At 42.1% G+C, this 23,600-nt stretch overlaps 1 protein-coding gene across 1 annotated transcript; it reads left to right on the top strand.

Moving 5' to 3' along the window:
- The first annotated feature begins 7,149 nt into the window (after positions 1-7,149).
- On the top strand, positions 7,150-11,957 carry LOC139393080 (troponin I, slow skeletal muscle-like). Its single transcript, XM_071141422.1, has 5 exons — positions 7,150-7,215; positions 7,833-7,964; positions 9,067-9,156; positions 9,458-9,634; positions 9,967-11,957. Exons 1-5 carry the CDS (start codon positions 7,150-7,152, stop codon positions 10,045-10,047), a joined length of 546 nt encoding a protein of 181 aa, XP_070997523.1. The 3' UTR covers positions 10,048-11,957.
- The last annotated feature ends 11,643 nt before the right edge of the window (positions 11,958-23,600 follow it).

The raw sequence follows: 23,600 nt of genomic DNA, 5'->3' as shown, positions 1-23,600 counted from the left end.
CTTTTGCCACATTTCAGGCTTCAAACATAAAGATATAAAACTGTATTTTTTTGTGAAGAATTAACAACAAGTGGGACACAATCATGAAGTGGAACGACATTTATTGGATATTTCAAACTTTTTTAACAAATCAAAAACTGAAAAATTGGGCGTGCAAAATTATTCAGCCCCCTTAAGTTAATACTTTGTAGCGCCACCTTTTGCTGCGATTACAGCTGTAAGTCGCTTGGGGTATGTCTTTATCAGTTTTGCACATCGAGAGACTGAAATGTTTTCCCATTCCTACTTGCAAAACAGCTCGTGCTCAGTGAGGTTGGATGGAGATTTGTGAACAGCAGTTTTCAGTTCTTTCCACAGATTCTCGATTGGATTCAGGTCTGGACTTTGACTTGGCCATTCTAACACCTGGATATGTTTATTTTTGAACCATTCCATTGTAGATTTTGCTTTATGTTTTGGATCATTGTCTTGTTGGAAGACAAATCTCCGTCCCAGTCTCAGGTCTTTTGCAGACTCCATCAGGTTTTCTTCCAGAATGGTCCTGTATTTGGCTCCATCCATCTTCCCATCAATTTTAACCATCTTCCCTGTCCCTGCTGAAGAAAAGCAGGCCCAAACCATGATGCTGCCACCACCATGTTTGACAGTGGGGATGGTGTGTTCAGCTGTGTTGCTTTTACGCCGAACATAACGTTTTGCATTGTTGCCAAAAAGTTAAATTTTGGTTTCATCTGACCAGAGCACCTTCTTCCACATGTTTGGTGTGTCTCCCAGGTGGCTTGTGGCAAACTTTAAACAACACTTTTTATGGATATCTTTAAGAAATGGCTTTCTTCTTGCCACTCTTCCATAAAGACCAGATTTGTGCAATATACGACTGATTGTTGTCCTATGGACAGAGTCTCCCACCTCAGCTGTAGATCTCTGCAGTTCATCCAGAGTGATCATGGGCCTCTTGGCTGCATCTCTGATCAGTCTTCTCCTTGTATGAGCTGAAAGTTTAGACGGACGGCCAGGTCTTGGTAGATTTGCAGTGGTCTGATACTCCTTCCATTTCAATATTATCGCTTGCACAGTGCTCCTTGGGATGTTTAAAGCTTGGGAAATCTTTTTGTATCCAAATCCGGCTTTAAACTTCTTCACAACAGTATCTCGGACCTGCCTGGTGTGTTCCTTGTTCTTCATGATGTTCTCTGCGCTTTTAACGGACCTCTGAGACTATCACAGTGCAGGTGCATTTATACGGAGACTTGATTACACACAGGTGGATTGTATTTATCATCATTAGTAATTTAGGTCAACATTGGATCATTCAGAGATCCTCACTGAACTTCTGGAGAGAGTTTGCTGCACTGAAAGTAAAGGGGCTGAATAATTTTGCACGCCCAATTTTTCAGTTTTTGATTTGTTAAAAAAGTTTGAAATATCCAATAAATGTCGTTCCACTTCATGATTGTGTCCCACTTGTTGTTGATTCTTCACAAAAAAATACAGTTTTATATCTTTATGTTTGAAGCCTGAAATGTGGCAAAAGGTCGCAAAGTTCAAGGGGGCCGAATACTTTCGCAAGGCACTGTACATAACATTCTGGCAAATTAGTTCGCAAAGAGCCAGGCGGCCTAAACTGTTGCATATACCCTGACTCTGCGTGCAATGAACGCAAGAGAAGTGACACAATTTCACCTGGTTAATATTGCCTGCTAACATGAATTTCTTTTAGCTAAATATGCAGGTTTAAAAAATATATACTTGTGTATTGATTTTAAGAAAGGCATTGATGTTTATGGTTAAGTACACATTGGAGCAACAACAGTCGTTGATTGATTGTTTTTTATAAGATAAGTTTAATGCTAGCTAGCAACTTACCTTGGCTTACTGCATTCGCGTTACAGGCAGGCTCCTCGTGAGGCAGGTGGTTAGAGCGTTGGACTAGTCAACTGTAAGGTTGCAAGATTGGATCCCCCGAGCTGACAAGGTAAAAATCTGTCGTTCTGCCTCGTTCCTAGGCCATCATTGTATATAAGAATGTGTTCTTAACTGACTTGCCTAGTTAAATAAAGATTAAATAAAGGTGTAAAAAAAAAATATTTGATTGTTATGAAAACTTGAAATCGTCCCTAATTAATCAGCCATTCCCATTCCTAAGTAGCGAGCTATCCCGTCATAATGACAGGCATTCTCTCAATCGACAAAAGCAGCAGGGAGATCATTGTGATGGTAACACACATACAGAGCATGAAATAATTCCAATCTGTAGTGTTAAGGCCTCCACTGTGTCACCTAATACACCTGACGAGTATCGACAATGAATTAATAATTAAAAGTCAAACATGCCTGCCTGCCTTCCTGCCTGCTTCAAGTTTAAGGCCGTAAGACCCAAGTGTTTGCTATCTGTTTATGATGGATTAACCTCTAAAATTAGATGTGTGACAAAGGGCATGTGGCAGACCATAGAATACTAATACTTGAGCACATTTAGGCATTTAGGCCCTGTTCAAAAGTAGTGTACTATGTAGGGAATCGGGTGATATTTGGAACGCTGACTCAGTCTCATGGAAAACAGCACCATGAGACATATCGAGTTTCTGTGCATCACTGCACCGCAGTGACATCAACGCCTGCTATTTTAGAGCATGGAACAGTGGGCATTGTGTGTGTGGATTCCTACCCGCGCAATGCTCAATGTGTGTGTGGGTTTTGTGAGTGCTTATTTATGTGCATGTCTGCATACCTGCGTGCGTGTGTTGGTGTATAATCACACCACACGTGTCTGTGTCATATGCCAAGAAATGACCTGTCCACGCGCCCTCTGATTTTCTCACGTGCGCTGGATGGCGCCAACTTGACTCAGGTCTCTAAACAGAGCGATACAGTAGTTACCTCTAGGGTGCCATCCTTCCTACCACCAGGCCCAAGACTACACTACACTAAAGTAAGTAGCTCAGTTGGCCATTACATTACCCAGAGTAATATCCACCTGTAATTAGGCCTGCGCTACTGAGCTCAATGTGTTCTCATGTAAAAACCAGAGCCTCTGGCTGCACGGCTCCACTGAATCATAGTGTCAGACAGCCCCATAAAATGCTCAGTTAAACAATTATGTGCTTTTATAGCTGCCGCACCTGACCGTGAGAACATCATAAGACTGTGTTGTATTTGGAACTGGTCTTGGGAATATTAAACACACTGTAAAAAAATATATATATTTTACGAATGTTCTTTCCGCTTTAGTTAAACCTAATAAATAACATAAATACAGACTAATATATACTGTATATACAACACGTTTTTTTCCATGTCTTTTTTTTTGTCTTTGGAATGACTTATTTCTTCAATTGGGTTACAAGGCAATGTAATCCATTTCCTGTTAATCAAAATATTCAGTTGGTTCTGTAACAAAATAATGAATTCAAAATGATTTCTTCACATGAGACTTTCACTGTTAACTGGTTACAATACAGTCCATCTCATAATTTAAGAGCTTCAGTATCACAGTAATTAGATCTATTAGACACAGAGCACTTTTAAAAACTCAATGTTAGCAATGAACATATGATCATTGGTAGAAGAAAAAACAAAAGAAAAAACAGACCAAATTACCTGGAATGACATTAACTCCCACGGGTGTCCAAAAAGAACAAACTGAAAGCCACACCCTAAAACAGGCCCCACCTCCATCTGTTCTGAAAGGCTTCTGCCACCACATTCCACCCACCACTATGCGATGTGAATGCGAACAATATTTAAATGCTACAGTAATGTCTGCAAAAACACTACAGTAAATACTACAGTATAGTGCAATCCGTATTAAAACTTTGCTCCAGAAATGTTTTATTTAAATTTAACTAGGCAAGTCAGTTAAGAACAAATTCTTATTTACAATGACAGCCTAGGAACAGTGGGTAAACTGCCTTGTTCAGAATGACAGATTTTTACCTTGTCAGTTTGTGGTTTTTATCCAGCAACCTTTTGGTTACTGGCCCAACGCTCTAACCACTAGGATACCTGCCACCCATTATACATTACTATGAGCCGCCCTCATATAACTTTTCTACAGTACATGTCAAAGTAAAGTGCCATTCTTCCCCTTTATGTCTATATCAGTGCAGTGAGTCAAGGGTTGAGGACAGGACAGGGTAGGGCAGGGTCCACACACAAACACATGATGATCAAAATGTGGCCAATGTGTGTTAGGGAGGCGTAACAGAGGGGCCTATTTTAGAGAGCCATTCACATGAGGCAGCAGAAACCATAAATCAATCATTCAAAATCATAAACCGATTTTTCCTGCACGACATCACTGCTACACTTTCACTCTCTGATTGGCTTCTCTTTTTAAAGGTAAGTTATCCGATCGTCTCAGCTCAGTCTATGACAACAAAGAATATTCTGAGAAATATGTGAGATCAATAAAAGCAGATAGTTCTTTTGAATGTTTCAAGTATTTTAACATGTTTGGTTAAGACCATTGTCTAGAGCAATCTGCCATGTAAAATATAATTTGGGTTGACATGGTTCAAAAGGGAAATGTGTTCGCTTTTCAGGGAAGAGTTCCTAGAAGTTAATGATAAAAATAGATCAAGTAGTTGCCAGCAGTTGGTTGTGTCCAGTTTGTGTTTACTTCATTGGGGTTAGTGTGTTAATGCTTAAGCGGTCACACCTCATATCTTCACCCATATTTACAACAAGGAATTCTCATAATACATTTTTATTTTATTGGTGTTAGACTTGCTTGGTCGTAAATTGGGGCATTGCTTTTGAGTCCCCTCCCATCGTTACTCAGTGGCGCGAGTGGGCAACCTGAGGTGTGTGTGTGTGTGTGTGTGTGTGTGTGTGTGTGTGTGTGTGTGTGTGTGTGTGTGTGTCTACTTTATTGTGATGTGTGAGGAGCCCAGAGGGTTTGTCTTAACACGCGGGGCTAATAAGGCTTCTGTACCAGTAGAACAGCATGCCACCGGAAAGGTCACAAGTTTGATCTTTCCTTGTAATGTCACAATGGTGACATTAAAGCAGACAGCCTTTTTACTCAATGGACCTCAGCTATTTGGTGGCCTGGTGCAGCAGATACTGCAGCAATGCCCTTGGTATGTCAAAATCTCACCTTGCACAGTAGCTCACGCTAGCACCAAAGGTGATAATGGCTCAAGGGTATAGCACCAGACACTTTAGGGGAGAGGAGAAATGCAGAGAAAATGTAAGGAGAATTTTTTTTAAAAGGGATCTTGAGTATTCAAACCTTTTTCTCCTTCATCGTTCTCCATCATCAGACAATTCCATCCAAGGACCCTATTAACCTTGACAGTGAACTCCTGTTCTCTGGGTAATAAGAGAGCCAAGGCCAGCCTCTTTTATCCAAGTCAGGACATGAGGACCTTGTGGGGGACCTTGATTATCACCCAGTAGCTCATAATAATCACAAGTCTAATACATGTGTGATGGTAAACTATTACATTATTTTCATATGTGATAATTGTTCCTAGTATGAATCATTGACTCTTACATCTCTGAAACATTCCATATGATGTGAATGTTCTGCCAATAAACACAGCTATGTTGGCTCCCCAGCAGTACTCAGAACAGCCATGTCTGAGGGGTGAGTCTGTAACTGTCACACTCTGTGCCTTTCAATCAATCACACAACTATGTTGGCTCCCCAGCAGTACTCATAAACCAGAACAACCATGTCTGAGGGGTGAGTCGATAACTGTCACACTCTGTGCCTTTCAATCAATCACACAACTATGGCAATGTTGTCAATATGGGACAGAAAATAACGTCTTCTTTCGATTTGTTTGTTTGTTTGTTTGTTTGTTTGATTTGCAATATGTTGAAAAAGACCGGTAAGTCAGTTTTGGACATATTTTCCCCCCTCATACCTTTTGTTGTGCCTAATATCTTAAAATTGCCCTTTCGTTCATTACTTAGCTTTGTTGAAGAACAGTTAAACCTTTGTAACAGTCCTTTTGATACTGTATACATACAGTTGAAGTCAGAAGTTTACAAGCGCTTAGGTTGGAGTCATTAAAACTCGTTTTTCAAACACTAGTCAAATTTATTGTTAACAAAATATAGTTTTGGCAAGTCGGTCAAGACATCTACTTTGTGCATGACACAAGTCATTTTTCCAACAATAGTTTACAGACAGACTATTTCACTTATAATTCACTGTATCACAATTCCAGTGGGTTAGAAGTTTACATACACTAAGTTGACTGTGCCTTTAAATAGCTTGGAAAATTCCAGAAAATGGTGTCATGGCTTTAGAAGCTTCTGATAGGCTAATTGACACCATTTGAGTCAATTGGAGGTGTATTTCAAGGCCTACCTTCAAACTCTGCACCTCTTTGCTTGACATCACAGGAAAATCAAAAGCAATTGACCTAAGTTAAACAATTTAAAGGCAATGCTACCAAATACTAATTGAGTGTATGTAAACTTCTGACGCACTGGGAATGTGATGAAAGAAATGAAAGATGTAATAAATCATTCTCTACTATTATTCTGACAATTCACATTCTTAAAATAAAGTGGTGATCCTAACTGACCTAAGACATGGCATTTTTCCCACGATTAAATGTCAGGAATAGTGAAAAACTGAGTTTAAATGTATTTGGCTAAGGTCTATGTAAACTTCCGACTTCAACTGTATGCTATGCAGGCAGTTAGCATGTCATGCTAATGAATAGCCACACTGGCATATTGGTAACAGCTTGTGCGACTTAACAAGTTAGACATTATAATCTATCAGCAATTGCTGAGCAATTGTCGTGTCACAAGGCCATTTGTCTCAGGCTAACTGATAATCATCCAAATGATCCCAAGACCACTGGAGCAACACAGAAGGACTCATTTGGTATCAATACCAAGCCACATACACAGTAGAAACGAGCCCCTTGCTCTCTAAGACTGTGCTTCAATGAATCCTTGGTGATATGGTGGCAGAGCATTACATTATATTACATTAGGAACCACAGCTCATCCTAATCAACAGAGACAGGCAGTTGTTTGCTCTGTAGCTCCGCTATAATAGAGACCACATATGACTGACTATAGGCTAACATCATCAGTGACTGTAATGAATGAGCCTACCTACATATGAAGATGTGCTAACATCATTAGCGACTGTAATGAGCCTATTATATACCTGTTATGTCTCATCTCTCTCTCTTCCAGAAAAAGACAAAGTACTCAGCGACTCGCAGGTTACTGCTGAAGGTATGTCGGCCTGTATGGAAGTGAAAAATAAACTTTATTCACGGTACTGATAGCACATGTACGTTTAGCAGGCTGCATATGACTCGTACACATGTTCAGATGTAGGATCTTAATTTGACCTACAGCATATTGTCACAGCAAATAATCTGGATCCGGCCCAAAATGTTCACATTTTGACGGTGAGGAAATATAACACATTTTCAGTGCGTCCCTCCGGACCTCATTGAAGACCGAATGTGGGCCCCGGGGCAAAATTAGTTTGACACCCCTGCTTTAGTCCATAATGTTGCTTGATAGGTGGTTAGGCTATTACCTTGACAAAAGTAGGCTGGATGAAAAGTGCAATATTGTTAACATAACTGTGTGCTAGTGTGGGTTTTCAGTGACTTTATGTATATCACAAAATTCTCAGTACCAAAGAATGATCCAATTAAGATCCTACATCTGTACACACACAACAACAACAACACCAACAACATACAAGTGCCTTGAAAATCATGTTCACCAAAACTGAAGTAAATGTCCAAAAACACTTGAAAACACAACATTTTGCACATCAGTTGAACTATCAATTGTATTGTCTTATCATTAAGTTGTTCAGCCATGTTTCCCTATAGCAAAAACTGCTGAAGAAAGCTGGGGTCTTGCTGGTCCAGGAGCAAAGCAACAAGGTGACAGAGAGGGAAAGCGCCTTGAGCGAGAGAGTACCACTGCTGAAACTCTCCGGCCTATCTGTGCAAGAGCTTCAGGTACACTAACATAACTCTAAGGCCCAAGGTTCAAGTACCTATATAGTGTTTCCTAAGGACTCGAAGCGAGGCGACGATCTCTGTCGACGCCATCTCGCACTTCTATTGTCATCTTGCACTTCTATTGAGTGTATATGGCTCTGGTATATGGCTCTGGTCAGAGGTGGGCCGTATTTAAATTTGTCATTTGTATTTCACTGGCCTGAACTACAATCCAATAGTATTTTGTAACAAGATACAGTACTTTTGAGACCTGCTTTTTTTTATTTTATTTTTTTTACTTTTTTTGGTAAAAATATTGTTTTTTTATAGCGGTTCACAATTTTTTGGCCAACCTGCATTGGTATCAGAAGTCTGTTGGCACTATGGTGTGATAAAAGTGTCTGGTAAATGATCAATATGTAAATGTCCAAAAAGTAACACTTGCAAAGCATGCAGGGAATTATTCTAATGAGCTCCTCCCCCGAAACAAGGCCAAAACTAATACCCAGTGTGCTTTGCAATTGTTTCTTTTTACATTTTTCTCATTTAGCAGACACTCTTCTCCAGAGTAATTTAAAGTCAGTGCATTCAACTAAGGTAGATAAACAACCACATATCACAATCATAGAAAATAAATAAAATAAAGATGTTACCATTTCTGATAATGTTGTTGTAGTGAAGGCGTCTAGTTGCAAATGTATTTTGACAATACCTAAATTAGCTGTGTTTTGATTATGTACCTTGAAAAGGTTTTTGCTATTTCATTTTAATACATTGGTCTTTAGAGTATTTTTTGATTGTAACAAGATAGTATCTTTATACATCTTTGACTCTGGTCAAAAGTAGTAGGGAATAAGATGCTATTTGGTGTGCAGATAGTAGCCATCCAAGCTTACATTGTCTGGACTTATTCCCTGGTGTGCTGTTGGTAAAGAACAGCATCTCCATTTTTGTTTAGACGTGTCAAAATAAAAATTGTAGCACCCTTCTACCTTTCTCATTGATGAGTGAGTGGAATTTTAAAGTAGTAGCTTTTGTAGTTTGTTTGATGCATCCTCCCACAGTACTTTCTCAACAGTCTTTGGTGGTTTATAGATGACTGAGTCTTTTTTCTTCACAGGAGCTCTGTAAGGAACTGCACAGGAAATGTGACACAGTGGATGAGGCACGATATGATATCGAAGCAAAAGTGCTCAAGAATGAGAAAGAGGTTAGTTTTTTTTTGTCATGTAAATTAAATGAGTTTACGCTGTCAGTCTTGGGACAGTTACCTGAAGTTACCTGAGATCTATGAAAGTGCCTCAAAGTGTATTTCGTTGAAGACAACCATTTTTATGCTGACTTCTATTGGTGATTTCAATATTCTACAAGTTCCAAAAGTGCCACAAAATTCTTTCTTTTTCAAATAAAAGCATTTTGATTTTCATTGAAATGCCAAGACCCTAAATGGCAACACGCTTAGTTTATAAGGGTACGGGAGAGTGAACCTGTTGGCTGTATGTACATCTCAGCTCGTGGACCTGAATGCAAAGATCAACGAGCTGAAAGGGGGGAAGAGACCTAACCTCAAAAGGGTCAAGAAGTCTGCCGACGCTATGCTGGGTGCTCTGACTGAGGCCAAACTCAGCTCCAAGGCGGACTTCAAGTCCAACCTGAAGACAGTCAAGAAGGACAAGAAGGAAGAGGAGGTAAGACTGGGAAGTTTAGAAATAAACATACAATGGCTTCTGGTAATGTCATAGTTTACAGCTCTGTTTCAGCTGGCACTGTGTTTTCTTTGTACGATGTACACAAACACGTGGTACTAATGGGTACTTAGTCCAAATAATTCATCACATTTGGGTAAAGGTTTGATTCAAGTGACGTTGATCAAGATACAGAGTTCATTGGCCTTGTTTGCTGTGTCTGAGTTGTGTTTGATCATCCATACTGTACGTGACCATGGCAACCAGGCCGTCATTGTAAATAAGATGTTTTTCTTAATTGGTTACATTTGAAGGACTGTCCATTCTCTTCACAGAAAGCGGACCCAGGTGACTGGCGGAAGAATGTGGAGTCCATGTCTGGAATGGAGGGCAGGAAGAAGCTTTTCAATAGCTAAAACAGTTACAAATGCACTGGCTCTGTAGAGATCTGTGGCTGCATTGCCTGATTGTTTACTAATTTTTATTTTGGATTTTCCCGAAAAATATATTTTTTGCAGTGAGATTGTGTTTTGGGGGAAAGTATGAAGTGTGAGGTATTTTACACTAAAGACTGAGGGAACTATAAATACTGTGAGAACTAATCAATATTTTTATTAAAAACTATTTAGTGTGGGCTACATCATTTTGATTCCTATCAAGAGAAAATAGTCAAATGTGGAACAACCTAATAATACTCATCATATTAGTTAATTTTGTAAATATTCAATTCCAGTTTGTTATTAAAACACAAATTATTCTGTTTTGGTTTATCTGCCAATATTTATGATTTAAAAAAAAGATGATGAAGTTGGTTCTCTTTCATGTTGTTTACTTTTGCCATAATGCAATACGAAAATCTTAAAAACAAATACAGTGTAGATGCTGTTAATTACATGGATAAGCCACTGAATGTGTAGTGTTGGATTTTCAAGAGCAGTTCTCCTTTCAGGCTGTGGGTGACACTATAGACAAGCTATTGTACTATTTAACCAAGGTTGCCATTTTCACCTCTGTCACTTCAGTTCAATCTTATCACCACTAGGGTGTGTTATAGCATTACCCTTTCATTTAAAAGTTGACCTGTGGGTGGTTTGTGCTTACAAATGACACCTGGGGGTATCATTCACTACCACTGATCTTTGGTTATCAATGGCAAAGTCAGTAATCATCTTGATGATCACAATCTCCCCTGTGCCAAAGACTACTAGCAAAGTAAAGAGACGTTTGAATAGTCGTGTAGTTCCGGTGAATTATACCATTAAAGAGAACGAAACTGGTTGAATTCAGCAGACATAAACATAAGCGCTTTCTAAAATGGGTACCATACTGCGACCAATACGCTGCTACAAATGGCCTATAAAACCAGTCATAAGAGTGTCTTAAGTCCATAGAGCTGTATTGGAGAGGGGAGGCAATGTTTTGCGGAGAACGAGCTGGCTAGAGGAAGGGAAAGGCAGTATGGAACAACGCATCCTCTCTGCAGATCATTACAGATGGTACAGTATGAAGTGTGAGGTAGGTGTGTAAACCTGCCATCGGGCCACAAAGGGTGGGGGAAGTCAAGCAGCACGCGTCTGCAAATATGCATTCATTTTTATATGGCAGTGATGTGTTATAGTTTTTTTTCTGTGATAAAGGACAGCTACTGTCCCTAACCCTTTCCACAGCTCTCTTTGGCATGAGACACATTTGCTTGTGCTGGTAGGAAAATGGTCGAGGCAAATGTGATGGGAGTAAACATTTACAATGTCTGACAGGGGCTCTAAAACTATAAACATGCGGTATCCCATTTGTTGTGGGAGACAGAGACACTCTATCCATTTTGTTTCTATTTACTGTACAATGTGATTCTTTGGGTTGCTGATACTCCTCTAATAAAGTCGTCTTTACGTTTTATGATTATCAGACGGCCCTGTTTTGGATGAAAGCAGATGCGGGCTCCGTGGTAATATCAAACATCCCCACACAATGTTATACGTGACCTTGCTCTGACTGGACTGCAGGAATGACTTCAACAGGTGTATTGTCTGTTTCTGTACTGTGTGTCACTGTAGACTGAAAACAAATCAAGAAACAAGGCTTAAGATCCACTTTGAGTACGTGTAAAGGGCTGGTATTAAAATGAATTGCTCAACATGCAGCGGCCTGCAACGCTTTGATGGGCTCATACAGCATCAATAGACTGCTTGGCCAGGCTTGTAAGATACACTAAATGGCTAGGCTACATTGAAGTGTGGGAAATCTACTTTGCTATAAAATAAGTAGTTCATTGCTCTCTCTTCCATGTCTGGCGATCCTTGCCAGTGTAATATTTCCTTTCAGCAGTCGCCCTGTAAAATGCATGGATTCTATACCAACTTAGTGACATTTCCTTAAATGACAATAAACAAGGGTTACCCACTAGGGAGGTTGTTGAAATCATTCTGTCAGAACTAACTACCCAGGCTGCCATTTATGGGCATCAGTCGACAGGGCACGATCACCATGGGGGAGATGCTCCTTAAGGCCCAATGAAAGTAGTGACCTGAAGCCCATGCTGAAAGAGAACAAACTCAGCAGATGTGTGGAGGAGTGGTCATAATCCTGAGTTAGTGGGATGTTTTATTGGCGCTTCCTATGGAGGATAGGCTATGTTGGGCACATGCCAGGGCCCATCACACTTGACAGTATCTAAATAAACTTGACAGTATCTTTATGCAATGTGATTTAAGAATGCAGCGTCAGACGTCTCTGAAGCCTCCTCCTTGTCATGGTGATGGTGATGGCTCAGTTACTGTAACGGGCTGTGCTGCTTCGTGTGATTTAAGATGCACCTGCGCGTAGGCTTCATACATCAAATGATATAAACCTCATTGTCCCGTTTCATCACGAGTTAAGTAAGGGTGTTTTCCCACTTGACCCCTTTCAGACAATGTTTGTGATATCAGTTCGCAAAAAAAAATTGTGCAGTGTGAACACTTCAAAGGAACTCCGACACCTCAAAAGAGCCCTGAAGCGAACCGAACTTGAGACCATCTCGAGAGGTGGTCTGAATTCGGTGCGCTTGAATTCCGCGGTCCGGTTCCCTTTTTTTAGGTCAAGCTCTGAACACAGAGCTCCCAAAGGTTCGCTTTTCATTATTCCCGCACCACACACTAGACTACTGCAACACCGCTTCCCCTGCCATAAACCCTCACATTGGTGCCACTAAAGAGAGAAGATGATGATTTGCAGGTTCGTGGAAAAAAACGTGTGTTGTTTATGGATATTGCTTATCGATTGTCAAGGACACGCAGATATTCCAAAATGAGTTTTTCAGTTCAGTTCAGTTCAGTTATTTGTTTGCAATATGTGATCTATAGGTTAAGAGAGATTCATAAACTGTTTATTGATTGTGTGGTTTGAATAGTGTGAGAAGACAACCTAATCACAACATAGGGTACAACATCTATTCTAGCTCTTAAAGGGGCAGTAGCCTACCTTGAGTGTACAATTACAGTATTATTTATTCTGCAGTCCTTCTATTGCTATTTATTCTGTTACCAATCACATTTACATTTTAATAGTATCTTCTGATTGCAATTATTATGTCTCATATTTTAACTAAATGCAGTCTATTAGCTTCCAACAGTTTCAACTGTTCTGCCTTATTATTATTCGACCATGCTGGTCATTAATGAACATTTGAACATCTTGGCCATGTTCTGTTATAATCTCCACCCGGCACAGCCAGAAGAGGACTGGCCACCCCACATAGCCTGGTTCCTCTCTAGGTTTCTTCCTAGGTTTTGGCCTTTCTGTGGAGTTTTTCCTAGCCACCGTGCTTCTACACCTGCATTGCTTGCTGTTTGGGGTTTTAGGCTGGGTTTCTGTACAGCACTTTGAGATATCAGCTGATGTACGAAGGGCTATATAAATAAATTTGATTTGATTTCCAAAATCTAAGTAGGTATATCTAGATGTCCGATAACACATTCTGATTGAATGGCTTGTCCTGCACTTTGTAAAAACCCAGAATGCATGTTGTAAAACGATCTTAGTTATTTTCTAAACATAGCAATGTGAATGCAAAGAGGACTAAGCCCACAAAATAGGTGAAGTGAACTGACAAAAGAGTTGAGTACTCATTCAAAGGTAAGAGCTTTTCTTTACCCCAGAGTTCACTTTAAAAAGGACTGAAATTGGTTCTTTTAAAGTGGACTATATGTGAAAACACCCTAATTTATGTCAGATTAGTCAACAACTGCGGCGTCATTTTTCAGTTTCATTATTAAACTCCACTGTAACGTATGGGAACAACTAACATTATTCAACCACATTCCATGTTCAACGTTTTATATTCTCTGCCACAATTTTGTCCAATTTGGGCATGAAGGCTCAAGTTTACATTAGGTATAGAGCTGAAGATGTAAGTAAGATGGATTCTCTGTATGTGCTTTAGCCTTATAGCTGGGAATGAAGGTGTCTCCCAGGGATGTGTTCTGGTGCACCTTGACATGTAGAAGAGGTGGAAACTGAGCCAGGTGGGTCACCGCTAGGCCTTCTAATCTCTCTGTGGGCCCGTAACACTCTACATGTAATTGATCATAATAAATCATTTGATATAATGCAGAGTGGAAATTAGCCATAGAGGGAGGTCATAGGGGGGATGGAGCAGGGATATGTTCAGTCCCATATACGAATTCATCATGCAGCTTTAAAAAAAAAAAAAAACGAGTATCCACAGAAGGGGCTTGGGTTTCACGAGAGCTGTGGGGGATTTGGGAGATTAAGCACATGGATGGATGTTGTGTTCATGCTTTATTCAGCTTCATTTAGAACTTCTGGTTCAATTACAGTGTTCATTCACGAATGACAATGTGACACATTTTTCAAGTACAGAGTCTTTTTTGTTGGTCTACTATGCTGTCACTTGCCGCGCTTGTGTTGAGGCTAAGCACACCAAATCCACTACAACTTTGTAACAACCTTTCCACAATGTTCTTGTGTCTTACAACCTCATGCTATTTGCATTAGCCTACGGTAGCTCAACCGTCCCACCAATCCTGTAGAGGTCATTCAAAAGTGAACCAAATAGCTACCCGGACTATTGACCCTTTTTGCACCAACTTTTTTGACTCATCACATACGCTGCTGCTACTATTGACTATATCTGTTACTTTATTCCTAGTTGTTTGTACATATCTACCTCAATGACCTCGTACCCCTGCACATGGACTCGGTACTGGTATCCCTTGAATATAGCCAAGTTACTCATTACTCTCATTACTCTACTTTTATCATGACGTGCTTGACTTTTCTATTATTTCTCCATTTTCGATCTCTCTGCATTGTTGGGGAGGGCCCGTAGGCACTTCACTGTTAGTCTACACCTGTTGTTTACGAAGCATGTGACCGATAAAATGTCATTTGATTTGATATAGCATAAACCAGCACCTGAGATCACGATGTAATTATGGCGTGAACAACAACACCCTGCAGAGCTCCATGTTATTAAAACAACTACTGTATTAACATGCCTCGGGCTAAATCATATCTTAAGCAATCAAATTATGCATGAGAGTGGCTTTGCATGAAAATAGTGGAGGTTGGGGATTTGTGGGGCTAGGAATTTGTGAGTAAAGGAGAAGGGGAAATGTGCCTGTCTGAATTCTCTACCTTGAGGTTAAACACCTGGGACTTTTTCTCGATTTACGCAGGGAGCAAACAATCATATTTTGTGTTTGCTGGATTTGTCCGATGTGAGCAAGGTTGATTGGAATTCTGTTCATACAGAGCATTACAAAATCTAACGAACAAACACTTTGTCACACCCATAAAGTGGCACTCACTCACACACACACACAACATATTTCTTATACCGTAAGTGTATGGATTATGACTTAACATGTGCAATAGAGAATTAATATGCATGTACTGTATTTTTCTGGTTCAGTGGCCTAATTTGCTTAAATACAGCCTTTGTCTATAATATCATTGTTTTAAGAGGAGAACAAAAGAGCAGAGATGCCCTTCTGCTATCTCATATTAATCTGCAGAACACTGGCTCTGTTGTTTTATTAGGGGGTGGAGGCTCCTTACCAATCCACTAAGCATTTACAGACGGCAACGTCTTTTTTTGGTCCTGTCCGGACCCGCCTTTATTTAAACGTCCTCAGACGTCCGGACCGGCGTATATTTGACCCAAACAAAGACGTCTATAATTGGTTCAGATTTGGTCTGGTCCAAACCTGAACAAATCTGAACCAATCATAGACATCCATGTTTCACAAGTTTGGACAGCACAGTACAGCTCCGTCTAATTCTCCCATCTCTCTTTTTCTCTCCCATCCCGGAGGACCTGAGCCCTAGGACCATTTCTCAGAACTACCTGGCCTGATGACTCCTGGCTGTCCCCATCCCAAGTCCATCTAGTCATACTGCTGATCCAGTTTCAGCTGTTCTGCCTGCGGCTATGGAACCCTGACCTGTTCATCGGACGTGCTACCTGGTCTCGAACCTGCTGTGTTCGACCCTATCTCTCCCTCCCTCCCTCCCTCTCTCTCTCTCTCTCCCTCTCTACTGCAACTGCTGTCTAAACCTCTGAATGCTCGGCTATGAAAAGCCAAGTGACATTTACTCCTGAAGTGCTGACCTGTTGCACCCTCTACAACCACTGTGATTGTTATTTGACCTGGCTGGTCCGTTATGTTTCAACACCTTGAAGAACGATCTGGCCTTAATGGCCATGTACTCTTATCATCTCCAACCAGCACATCCAGAAGAGGACTGGCCACCCCTCAGAGCCTGGTTCCTCTCTAGGTTTCTTCCTAGGTTCCTGTCTTTTCTAGGGAGTTCTTCCTAGCCACCGTGCAACTACATCTGCATTGCTTGCTGTTTGGGGTTTTAGGCTAGGTTTCTGTATAAGCACTTTGAGATATCAGCTGATGTAAAAGCGCCTTATAAATGCATGTGATTGATTGGTTGATTGATTGATTACAGTACAGTAGAGCACAGCAGAGTACAGTACATTACAGTAAACAGTACAGTAAAGAAAAATACTGTACAGTACAGTACAGTAGAGCACATCACAGTACAATACAGTAGAGCACACTAGAGTACAGTAAAAAAAATTTAAGTATAGTGTATTGTACCCTAATAAACTCTACTGCACTGTACCGTACTGTACTTTACTGAATAAAATTATACTGTCCTGTACTGTACCATACCGTACCGTACAGCACTGTACTCTACTGTACTAAACTGTGCCGTACTATACTGTGATGTTCAAACTTATGAAACTTAGCCAAAACCAGGGCTGTCCAACCCTATTCCGGGAGAGCTGCCCTCCTGAGGATTTTACTCCAACCCCAGTTGTAATGAACCTGATTCAGTTTATCAACCAGCTAATTATTAGAATCGGGTGTGCTAGATTAGGATTGGAGAGAGAACCTACAGGATGGTAGCTCTCCATGAACAGGGTTGGAGAGCCCTCGCCTAGACGTCTAATATTAATTCAGGTTGGGATCTGGGACTGTAGTTATCAAGCGTCTCAGAGTGGGAAACCGTCCAAAAATGCGGTTCCACAGTACATTCACGCATAGGAGTAAGAGCATGTTTTCAACATTCCTATGGCATAAAAGTACTCATATCTCAGGGTGCATTGATGTGAGCTTGAGAAGTGTCCGAACCGGTTAGGAGTTGCCAGAAGATGGATGCATGGAGACGAAAGAAAGCACGCACATTTACTTAGAGGAGGGATGTTAAAAAAAAGTTTAATAATGGCAATTTAATCTAAAAATACTGGTTAGATAGGGATGCTTTATGTGACTGACCTTGACCTTGACCTTGACCCTGACCTTGACTGTCCGTGATGCTACTTCTCCACCTACTGGACGACCGTGTGCTCTCACGGCAGACATCAAAGTAATCCTCACTTTACACTTCCTGGCAACAGGAAAAAATGCAACGGTGTAACAGCGATGATTTGGGTCCATCACAGACTACTGTGAGCAGAGCAACCTGTCAAACCCTGGTGGCACTTACGGGACCTCAAATCATCCGGCGGTTCATTGATTCTCCCACCACTCAACGCCATATTCTTCAAAAACAAGCTTTTTTTCATGCCAATCGCTGGTTTTCCGGGGGTTGTTGGCGTCATTGATTGTACCCACATCAAAATCATTGCCCAACACATGGATGAAGACACGTTCATCAATCGAAGGCGGTACCACAGTATTAACACCCAAGTGTTTTTTAATGCAGTCTATATGTTGCTTGACGCTGTAGCCAACTGGCCTGGGTCTACACATGACTCCGGAGTGCTCAATGAGAGTGGCCTCAACATGCTGTTTGAGCGCAATGTTCTTCCCCCTGGATGTCACCTACTTGGTGACAAGGGGTACCCCCAGAGGAGATGGCTGCTGATCCCTTTCCTACGACCTCTTCCCGGGGCTCAGCTCAATTATAAACAGGTGAGGCAATAGACCAAACATTTGTTTTAGTGGATTTTTATCTCAGCACATTTCAAATGTTAATCTATATAAAATGACATGTACATATGTTTTTATCAGGAGGGCTCACAAGATCCCAAGGAGCCTGGTAGAAAAGGGTATAGGAGAGTGGAAGAGGAGATTTCATGTGCTCCATGGAGAGGTGCATCACAGCTCAAGGATGGTCTGCCACATAATAATGTGCAATAGACGGGATGGTTGTTTAGCAACAAAACCGACGCGTGCGCAACTATGTGGGCAAAACTGACAGGGTTGACAGATTGTTGACAACGTATAAACTATATTTCCTCTTCAATGTTTATTGAAAACATAAATACATTTGCACAATGAGCACTTGTTGTCTCTCAAATTCATCATTACAGTTGTCGGTTAGCTAGCTAGCGAATTTTGGACGTATTAGCATTGACATAAAATCAAAACACCTCAAAACAAGACATGGTATCAAGAACGAGATGAAACTAGCGGAAACAAGTCACTTACGATTTCTCACATGGCAGTTTCTTGTCATTGTTGCTGGCTTTCTGGCCATCCAGAATCACAACAACACACGGACCTCTGCCCCATTGAAGCTTACGCATCGTTTGTGACGTTGTCTGCTAACCCATCTACATTACACAACATCTTCAAACTATGGCTGATCCCTCTACCTTACCGACGATGGAAACCCAGAAACTGACAATGACAGTGAAGGAGACGATGGCGATGACGATGCGCGCCCCAGTGCCATAGGTGGAGAGGGAACGCTTTTCGGCCAGCCCTTTGCCAACCTTCACTTTAGGTAGGCTCTCCACACCAGAGGCTGCTAAGGGGAGGACGGCTCATAATAATGGCTGGAACGTTGCTAATGGAATGGCATCAAACATGTGGAAACCATGTGTTTGGTAAATTTCATACCATTCCACCTATTCCCCTCCAGCCATTACCACGAGCCCGTCCCCCCAAATGAAGGTGCCACCGACCTCCTGTGCTCCACACAGTGATTTGGTGCTGTGTCAGTCAGTACATGAGAAGGGTCGTGCAGAACCCAATATCTAGCTACAGACAGTGGCAACCTGTCATTCAGGGCAGATGGGGCAGACCCAAATTGTATACATATATTTTTTTTTGGGGGGGGGGTCGCCTGTTTTGTATGTTATTTTGGCATTAATACATGTCACATATGAGTTTGCAAACAATGTGATAAAACAAATATACACTACCGTTCAAAAGTTTGGGGTCACTTAGAAATGTCCTTGTTTTTGAAAGAAAAACACATTTTTTTGTCCATTAAAATAATGCCAAATTGATCCGAAATACAGTGTAGACATTGTTAATGTTGTAAATGACTGTTGTAGCTGGAAACGTCAACAGTGAAGAGGCGACTCCGGGATGCTGGCCTTCTAGGCAGAGTTCCTCTGTCCAGTGTCTGTGTTCTTTTGCCCATCTTAATCTTTTATTTTTATTGGCCAGTCTGAGAATGGCTTTTTCTTTGCAACTCTGCCTATAAGGCAAGCATTCTGGAGTCGTCTCATCACTGTTGACGTTGAGACTGGTGTTTTGCCGGTACTATTTAATGAAGCTGCCAGTTGAGGACTTGTGAGGCGTCTGCTTCTCAAGCTAGACACTCTAATGTACTTGTCCTCTTGCTCAGTTGTGCACCGGGGCCTCCCACTTCTCTTTCTATTCTGGTTAGAGACAGTTTGCGCTGTTCTGTGACGGGAGTAGTACACAGTTCTGTACGAGATTTTCAGTTTCTTGGCAATTGCTCGCATGGAATAGCCTTCATTTCCTAGTTCTGCTAACTTCCGGCGCAGACAGAGATGGCCGCCTCGCTTCGCGTTCCTAGGAAACTATGCAGTTTTTTGTTTTTTTACGTGTTATTTCTTACATTAGTACCCCAGGTCATCTTAGGTTTCATTACATACAGTCGAGAAGAACTACTGAATATAAGATCAGCGTCAACTCACCATCAGTACGACCAAGAATATGTTTTTCGCGACGCGGATCCTGTGTTCTGCCTTACAAACAGGACAACGGAGTGGATCCTATGCAGCGACCCAAAAAAACGCCTCCGAAAGAGAGGGAAACGAGGCGGTCTTCTGGTCAGACTCCGGAGACGGGCACACCGTGCACCACTCCCTAGCATTCTTCTTGCCAATGTCCAGTCTCTTGACAACAAGGATGATGAAATCCGAGCAAGGGTAGCTGTAACGTCCTTTGCTTCACTGAAACATGGCTTCACTGAAACATGGCTCACTGGAGAGACTCTATCCGAAGCGGTGCAGCCAACGGGTTTCTCCACGCATCGCGCTGACAGAAACAAACTGTCAGCGCGATGCGTGCCTGGTAAGAAGAGGGGCGGGGGCGTATGCCTCATGGCCAACGTGACATGGTGTGATGAAAGAAACATACAGGAACTCAAATCCTTCTGTTCACCTGATTTAGAATTCCTCACAATCAAATGTAGACCGCATTATCTACCAAGAGAATTCTCTTCGATTATAATCACAGCCGTATATATCCCCCCCCCAAGCAGACACATCGATGGCTCTGAACAAACTTTATTTAACTCTCTGCAAACTGGAAACAATTTATCCGGAGGCTGCATTCATTGTAGCTGGGGATTTTAACAAGGCTAATCTGAAAACGAAGGCGGTACCCTAAATTTTATCAGCATATCGATTGCGCAACCAGGGGTGGAAAGACCTTGGATCATTGTTACTCTAACTTCCGCGACGCATATAAGGCCCTGCCCCGCCCCCCTTTCGGAAAAGCTGACCACGACTCCATTTTGTTGATCCCTGCCTACAGACAGAAACTAAAACAAGAGGCTCCCACGCTGAGGTCTGTCCAACGCTGGTCCGACCAAGCTGACTCCACACTCCAAGACTGCTTCCATCACGTGGACTGGGAGATGTTTCGTATTGCGTCAGATAACAACATTGACGAATACGCTGATTCGGTGTGCATTTAGAACGTGCATTGAAGATGTCGTTCCCATAGCAATGATTAAAACATTCCCTAACCAGAAACCGTGGATTGATGGCAGCATTCGTGTGAAACTGAAAGCGCGAACCACTGCTTTTAATCAGGGCAAGGTGTCTGGTAACATGACCGAATACAAACAGTGCAGCTATTCCCTCCGCAAGGCTATCAAACAAGCTAAGCGCCAGTACAGAGACAAAGTAGAATCTCAATTCAACGGCTCAGACACAAGAGGCATGTGGCAGGGTCTACAGTCAATCACGGACTACAGGAAGAAATCCAGCCCAGTCACGGACCAGGATGTCTTGCTCCCAGGCAGACTAAGTAACTTTTTTGCCCACTTTGAGGACAATACAGTGCCACTGACACGGCCTGCAACGAAAACATGCGGCCTCTCCTTCACTGCAGCCGAGGTGAGTAAGACATTTAAACGTGTTAACCCTCGCAAGGCTGCAGGCCCAGACGGCATCCCCAGCCGCGCCCTCAGAGCATGCGCAGACCAGCTGGCCGGTGTGTTTACGGACATATTCAATCAATCCCTATACCAGTCTGCTGTTCCCACATGCTTCAAGAGGGCCACCATTGTTCCTGTTCCCAAGAAAGCTAAGGTAACTGAGCTAAACGACTACCGCCCCGTAGCACTCACATCCGTCATCATGAAGTGCTTTGAGAGACTAGTCAAGGACCATATCACCTCCACCCTACCTGACACCCTAGACCCACTCCAATTTGCTTACCGCCCAAATAGGTCCACAGACGATGCAATCTCAACCACACTGCACACTGCCCTAACCCATCTGGACAAGAGGAATACCTATGTGAGAATGCTGTTCATCGACTACAGCTCGGCATTCAACACCATAGTACCCTCCAAGCTCGTCATCAAGCTCGAGACCCTGGGTCTCGACCCCGCCCTGTGCGACTGGGTACTGGACTTCCTGACGGGCCGCCCCCAGGTGGTGAGGGTAGGCAACAACATCTCCTCCCCGCTGATCCTCAACACTGGGGCCCCACAAGGGTGCGTTCTGAGCCCTCTCCTGTACTCCCTGTTCACCCACGACTGCGTGGCCACGCACGCCTCCAACTCAATCATCAAGTTTGCGGACGACACAACAGTGGTAGGCTTGATTACCAACAACGACGAGACGGCCTACAGGGAGGAGGTGAGGGCCCTCGGAGTGTGGTGTCAGGAAAATAACCTCACACTCAACGTCAACAAAACTAAGGAGATGATTGTGGACTTCAGGAAACAGCAGAGGGAACACCCCCCTATCCACATCGATGGAACAGTAGTGGAGAGGGTAGCAAGTTTTAAGTTCCTCGGCATACACATCACAGACAAACTGAATTGGTCCGCTCACACAGACAGCATCGTGAAGAAGGCGCAGCAGCGCCTCTTCAACCTCAGGAGGCTGAAGAAATTTGGCTTGTCACCAAAAGCACTCACAAACTTCTACAGATGCACAATCGAGAGCATCCTGGCGGGCTGTATCACCGCCTGGTATGGCAACTGCACCGCCCTCAACCGTAAGGCTCTCCAGAGGGTAGTGAGGTCTGCACAACGCATCACCGGGGGCAAACTACCTGCCCTCCAGGACACCTACACCACCCGTTGTCACAGGAAGGCCATAAAGATCATCAAGGACATCAACCACCCGAGCCACTGCCTGTTCACCCCGCTATCATCCAGAAGGCGAGGTCAGTACAGGTGCATCAAAGCTGGGACCGAGAGACTGAAAAACAGCTTCTATCTCAAGGCCATCAGACTGTTAAACAGCCACCACTAACACTGAGTGGCTGCTGCCAACACACTGACACTGACTTAACTCCAGCCACTTTAATAATGGGAATTGATGGGAAATGATGTAAATATATCACTAGCCACTTTAAACAATGCTACCTTATATAATGTTACTTACCCTACATTATTCATCTCATATGCATACGTATATATTGTACTCTATATCATCGACTGTATCCTTATGTAATAAATGTATCACTAGCCACTTTAAACTATGCCACTTGTTTACATACTCATCTCATTTGTACATACTGTACTCGATACCATCTACTGTATCTTGCCTATGCTGCTCTGTACCATCACTCATTCAAATATCCTTATGTACATATTCTTTATCCCCTTACACTGTGTACAAGACAGTAGTTTGGGAATTGTTAGTTAGATTACTGTTATTACTGCATTGTCGGAACTAGAAGCACAAGCATTTCGCTACACTCGCATTAACATCTGCTAACCATGTGTATGTGACAAATAAAATTTGATTTGATTTGATGATTTGATTTGATTTGATTTGATTTCTCAGAACGAGAATAGACTGACGAGTTTCAGAAGAAAGTCTCTGTTTCTGGCCATTTTGAGCCTGTAATCAAACCCACAAATGCTGATGCTCCAGATATTCAACTAGTCTAAAGAAGGCCAGTTTTATTGCTTCTTTAATCAGGACAACAGTTTTCAGCTGTGCTAACATAATTGTAAAATGGTTTTCTAATGATCAAATAGCCTTTTAAAATGA

The sequence above is a fragment of the Oncorhynchus clarkii genome, chromosome 33 (assembly GCF_045791955.1).
Source record: "Oncorhynchus clarkii lewisi isolate Uvic-CL-2024 chromosome 33, UVic_Ocla_1.0, whole genome shotgun sequence".
NCBI classification, from domain to species: Eukaryota; Metazoa; Chordata; class Actinopteri; order Salmoniformes; family Salmonidae; genus Oncorhynchus; species Oncorhynchus clarkii.
The sequence above is the reverse complement of the archived record's forward strand: the minus strand, read 5'-3'. Positions and strand labels throughout refer to the sequence as shown.

What these genes read in the sequence shown, in the direction of transcription:
- LOC139393080 (XM_071141422.1), top strand. Translation starts at nt 7,150, where the DNA reads ATGTCTCATCTCTCTCTCTTCCAGAAAAAGACAAAGTACTCAGCGACT. An exon ending in TATCTGTGCAAGAGCTTCAG is followed by an intron (nt 7,965 to 9,066) that starts GTACACTAACAT and finishes TTTTCTTCACAG; the next exon opens with GAGCTCTGTAAGGAACTGCA. An exon ending in TGCTCAAGAATGAGAAAGAG is followed by an intron (nt 9,157 to 9,457) that starts GTTAGTTTTTTT and finishes TGTACATCTCAG; the next exon opens with CTCGTGGACCTGAATGCAAA.